Source organism: Saprolegnia parasitica (assembly GCF_000151545.1).
Source record: "Saprolegnia parasitica CBS 223.65 unplaced genomic scaffold supercont2.587, whole genome shotgun sequence".
NCBI classification, from domain to species: Eukaryota; Oomycota; class Saprolegniomycetes; order Saprolegniales; family Saprolegniaceae; genus Saprolegnia; species Saprolegnia parasitica.
This window is the reverse complement of record NW_012156981.1, coordinates 1-4,873: the sequence shown is the minus strand read 5'-3', so window position 1 is coordinate 4,873 and position 4,873 is coordinate 1. Positions and strand designations below refer to the sequence as shown.

Below are 4,873 nucleotides of genomic sequence, written 5' to 3'. Positions count from 1 at the left end.
CGGCGTGATCACCAAGCTCTCGGTGCTCACGCCGCCGCGCTCGACAGCGGTCAACGTCGCGCTCCTTGGCTGCGAAACGTTCGAGGACGTCAAGAAAGCCTTTGTGCAGGTGGACATCGTACGCTCTCTTTCTTGCTTCTCACGTTGCAGTATCGCATTAGGCCAAGAAGAACCTCGGCGAGATCCTCTCGGCCGTCGAGTTTATGGACCGCGCGTCGCTCGACATGGTCATGTCGCAGCAGCCGTCGCTTTCGGATCCGTTGAGCTCCAACTGCCCTTTCTACGTGCTCTTGGAGACCTCGGGCTCGAACGAGACGCACGACATGGAGAAGCTCGAGGGGTACCTCGAGCAGGTCATGGAGGCCGGCACGGTCGTCGACGGTACCGTGGCCCAGGACGCAGCGCAAGCCAAGAAGCTCTTTGGCATTCGCGAAGACATTACGCTCTCGCTGAGCTCGCGCGGCCACGTGTACAAGTACGACCTCTCGATCCCGATCGATGAGTACTATGCGATCGTCGACGACACGCGCGCCGCACTCGCGAGCCATGACGCCAAGGTCGTGGCGTTTGGGCACCTCGGCGACTGCAACATCCACCTCAACATCTCGACGCTCGCGTACGACGACGCAGTGCAAAAGGCGCTCGAGCCCTTCCTCTTTGAGTGGACAGGTTGTCGTGTCTTATCTGATCACGGCGTCCATTGACAGAATATATGCAATGTAGCCAAGCGCCGGGGCAGCATCAGCGCCGAGCATGGCATTGGGACGCACAAGCCGCACTTTCTGCACTTGTCCAAGTCGCCCGAGGCCATCCGCATGATGCAGCAAATGAAGCGCGTGTTTGATCCGAACGGCATCCTCAACCCGTACAAGGTACGACGACAAAGCCTTCTCGAAACGACGTTCACACGATGGTTAGGTGTTGCCATAAGTTTACAATCGGATGTACCACTACATACTGTCGCTTTTCTTGCGGTCATGGCGACCGCGGTGGCATCGCCGTCGCCAGTGTTAAATCCAAGTGTGAAAAGCGCACCGACCCAAAAATGCGTTCCGGCAGCTCGACGTCGCTGTTGCCTTGTAGTGTCAAACTCAAGTCCACGACGAGCCGCTCGGCGTAGCTAAAAAAGCTCGATGAGGATGACATGTCGGCGTGACGCAACGCACCCGCGGCAGAGGCTCACGATATTGGACGCGATGGCGCTTGACCCAATGTCCATATCGACTTCGACGTAGTTGCTGCCAACGAAATAGCGCTGCGTGAGCTTGGTGCCAGTAATTGCAGGCTTCTGCGGCACGGCGGCCTTGATGAGCCATGGGCCATCAACAATCGTCGGCACGAGCTTAAAGCGCGCGTCTTGGAACGACTGCGCCTCGGGCTCGTTGCTTCGGAAGCGGGTAAAGAGCCCAGCAAACTTGGCGTCACTTGCTAGCGCCTCGGCGGAAAGCCGCCAATAGGACACAACATGCACAAAGGGCGTGCCGGGTACCTACGATCGATCCCGCTATGGATGGCGACGATAGCAGCAGACACGGCTTTAATACCTGCAGATTGACAATGAAGATGGTGTCGCCGGGGTTGGCCGTGGCGAGGAGGCTCGACGGGCGGCGCAAGTCGAGTTCTGCGACGTGGTCTTGTCGGCCAGGCATGTCGTCGGTCGCTTTCCACAAGTCGACATGCAGGAGCGTTCCGAGGCAGTCGCCTGCCGGTACTTTCTTGCCGTCTGTGGCATACGAGAGGCCACGCACGAGCGTCTCGGAGGAGGATGGTTCGGAGAAGAGGTCGAGCATCGATGGCCGCGCCTGCTGCTGCTTGGTTTTATCCGGCGACCGCACGTGGAGGCGCGGCAAGGCGGTCGTAAACGTCGCTGGCAGCGTCTCGGACGTCGTCTTGGTGCCCATGTTTGCCAGTGCGTAGTGGTGGATGGCCGGCTCGGCGGACGAGAGGCTACACACGAGTAGGGCCAGAAGTGTCTCGCACGGCAGGAGAAGGCCCTCCAGAAAGATGCCAAGTGCGTCGGCCGCGATGTCGCAGGCCGGCGCCATGCTGATTTACTGTTCTTTTCGAGGCGGCCCTTCGATATCTGAGATATTCCATGCGTCGTGATTGGTGCTATTTTTAACGGCCAACTTCAACCTCACAGAAAGGGCAATGTCAGCGAGCGCCAGGAGGCTGCCACGTGTCTGTAGTGCACGCCGGACCATCGACAACCCCGGCACAGCCACGGCATCGTGCGCGGCGTCCATCGGTCATGTCGGGCGATCAAGACGGAGCAAAAAGACGCAGAGAAATGGTGTCTTGCGTAATCAAGATTCCAAAGATGGCAAGTAGGCGCCACCTCAGGAATGGCCATGGATAGCAGCTGCGACCGTATACATGGCCTTCACGCGGGCACGCGGGGGTCCAAAAGCACCTCGAACTGCGTCTGGAATGGCCGCGCGTCCTCAGTGCAGCGTCGCTCGAAGGGATACGTGCCGTTGGTGAAGAGCGCGGCGAGAAGCGCGTGCATGCAGCGACTCGGTTGGCTCACACTAGCGCCGTGGCATTAGCCGTCGCATACCACGAGCGCGGCGTTGGCGACGCCGAGCGCACGAACGATGTGATCAGCTGTCGCCTTGGTCGCCCATGCGTCGAGCTCCGTGGTCAGAACCAAGACACGACAACGATACGTTGTCGAGGCCGTTGACATGCTACGGGGCGGTGGCTCCTCGGAACAAGCGACCTGTGGCGACGCAAGCAATGGAAGACGAGCGATGTTACGCCACGCACTTGCGCTGGACGAAGGACACTCGGCGCCATCTTGCCACGACACGATATCGACACTCTCGTTGCGCAGGAGCTTAGCCATCGCGGATGCAAGCAGCGGTCACCGACTGGGCGCCGCCATCGCCCGAGCCACTGTGCGGCGCAACACCGACCCTGTGAGCGTCTCACCCATCGCTGTGGTCCTGGGCGATGCGTCAACGCGCTTGAGAAAGGCTTACAATTGACCCGCCGGCAGCGACGCCAGCGGACAGCCACCACCACCTGCGCCGGCACACTCGCTCAGAAACGCGCCTCGAGGGATGGCAAGGAGACCTTTCCGTTGTCGTTTGGTATCGCGTCCAGGACAAAGCGGCCAACCTTGTCTGGAAAGGCCGTCGCGTACGCAAGCCCGAGGCGACTATACCAGAGCGTACATGAGATTTTGCCGCATGCCTAGGATCAAAGCCGTACGCGCCATCCGAGGGACCAAAGTAGTGCAATACGTCACTGTGCACGGCGCGTCGAAGCGCGTCAAGGTCCATGACGTCATCTGTCTCGTTGCGGCGCCCGTCCGACGTTGCTGAGGCGCGTGCATCGAACGCCACAATGTCATAGAGGCCGCCCGTGAGTAGCGCGACGCTGGGCGTCGCCGTGGAGGAGGCACTGGCGCCGCCGCGATGCACGACGAGTGTCCCTTTGGACGCTGTACCAGGCAGAACCGTGTACGCTTGGACGGTCAATGCATGTGAACGGCCTGGCACAGAGTGTGCCGCATCGGTATCGCGCGTCGATTTACCCACAAGTGTCGCGCCAGTGGAGCGCACCCGTTGAACGGCGGAGAAGCCAGTTGGAGGCCTTAAAGACCACGGCCGTCGGCAACAGCTGCACGTACAACAAGAGCAGCATTTTGACAAGTGGTCATGCGATTCCCATTAAACAAGAGTGTGAGCGATGATAGAGTGTTAGCGATGCGAAGCCTTCAACAACAACCAGCACCGAACCACCACGGCAACGACCGATGACCTCAGCGCACGAGTCCATACAGTGGATGCGCGAAAGCTGTGATGACAGACGCAATCTACACTTTGAAAGCGGAATGTGCGTCAAGGCAGCGTGTTCAACCGGATTTGAAATCAAAACTCTTCGTGCCAACGACCTAGCATTTTGGTGCCCGATGCGGGTCAGGTCACACGGGGCCACGTAACGTTAGCCCATCCTAGTCTTTTATCGGCAACGTAGAGTGAGTCTATATTCCGCCCCTGCGCTCCTGTAAGGGCTTGCATCGAAGCATCTTCTTCCTCCATGCATGCTGTCATCAGCATGCAGTGCAAGGCAACGCCTTCTCGGCGCCAGAACTTAACCTAGCCCCATCATGTGTGGTCTCAACCCTACACACGCTGCACCCGGCGCCAAGCGCCAAAACGAAGAGATGACAATGTGTACACGGAACAAAATTACTTTTTGATCCGCATGGTTGCGAGGCGCGTCATGGCATCGAGCAACGTCGTTGGGAGCGTCGGTGCGTCAAACGGTCCGTGGTCCACGCCACAACGCGCGTCGTTGATGGGGTAGGAACCGTTCGAGTAGAGGTCGACGAGAATGCGCTGCAAACACGCGCTTGGCTGGCTCACGGCCGCGCCGTGGCCGTACCCGTCGCGCGTGATGAGCACCGAGTGCATTGGACCCATGAGGTCGCGAACGTGCTGGGCAGAGTGGAGCGGGCACACAGGGTCGAGCTCGTTGTTGAGGATGACGACCTTGTTGGCATACGCTTTTCCCCACGGGCCATTATAGCGCTCGACGGCCCGCGTCTTCCAAAACTTGACGGCCATGATGTTGTTCATCTCCGGATCAAACAGCAAGCGGGTCGCGTTCTGCACGGAGCGGAGCGCACTCGTCCAGTTGGCTTTGGCGTTCCCCTCCCAGTCGCCGTCGTTACCAATGTAGGCTTCGTACGCCATGCCGACGCCAGTGTCCGCATCCAAGTCGTCGCACGAGGCATTTTTCAGAGGCGCCACGTATGTGCCATCCATCAGCGCTTTGAGCTCGAGTGCGAGCTGCGGCCAGCGCATGCCGAGTAGAGGTGCGGCACGATGAGGTTGCGCACGGCAGTGTCGGGTGAGCCGCA

General features: G+C 59.6%; 4 protein-coding genes across 4 annotated transcripts; 1 reads left to right on the top strand and 3 right to left on the bottom strand.

Moving 5' to 3' along the window:
* SPRG_17480 (hypothetical protein) lies at nt 1–1,066 on the top strand. Its single transcript, XM_012356792.1, has 4 exons — nt 1–109; nt 162–669; nt 724–872; nt 919–1,066. The coding sequence occupies exons 2-4, from the start codon at nt 204–206 to the stop codon at nt 928–930; spliced, it is 627 nt and encodes a 208-aa protein (XP_012212182.1). The 5' UTR covers nt 1–109; nt 162–203; the 3' UTR covers nt 931–1,066.
* On the bottom strand, nt 976–2,045 carry SPRG_17479 (hypothetical protein; the record flags this gene model as incomplete). The annotated part of the gene is made up of 3 exons (XM_012356791.1): nt 976–1,120; nt 1,167–1,489; nt 1,545–2,045. The coding sequence occupies 3 exons, from the start codon at nt 2,043–2,045 to the stop codon at nt 976–978; spliced, it is 969 nt and encodes a 322-aa protein (XP_012212181.1).
* A 1,000-nt stretch (nt 2,046–3,045) lies between these two features.
* Nucleotides 3,046–3,651, bottom strand: SPRG_17478 (hypothetical protein; the record flags this gene model as incomplete). The annotated part of the gene is made up of 3 exons (XM_012356790.1): nt 3,046–3,198; nt 3,249–3,499; nt 3,546–3,651. The coding sequence occupies 3 exons, from the start codon at nt 3,649–3,651 to the stop codon at nt 3,046–3,048; spliced, it is 510 nt and encodes a 169-aa protein (XP_012212180.1).
* Nucleotides 3,652–4,199: 548 nt separating this feature from the next.
* On the bottom strand, nt 4,200–4,802 carry SPRG_17477 (hypothetical protein; the record flags this gene model as incomplete). The annotated part of the gene is made up of 1 exon (XM_012356789.1): nt 4,200–4,802. Exon 1 carries the CDS (start codon nt 4,776–4,778, stop codon nt 4,200–4,202), a length of 579 nt encoding a protein of 192 aa, XP_012212179.1. The 5' UTR covers nt 4,779–4,802.
* Nucleotides 4,803–4,873: the final 71 nt, after the last annotated feature.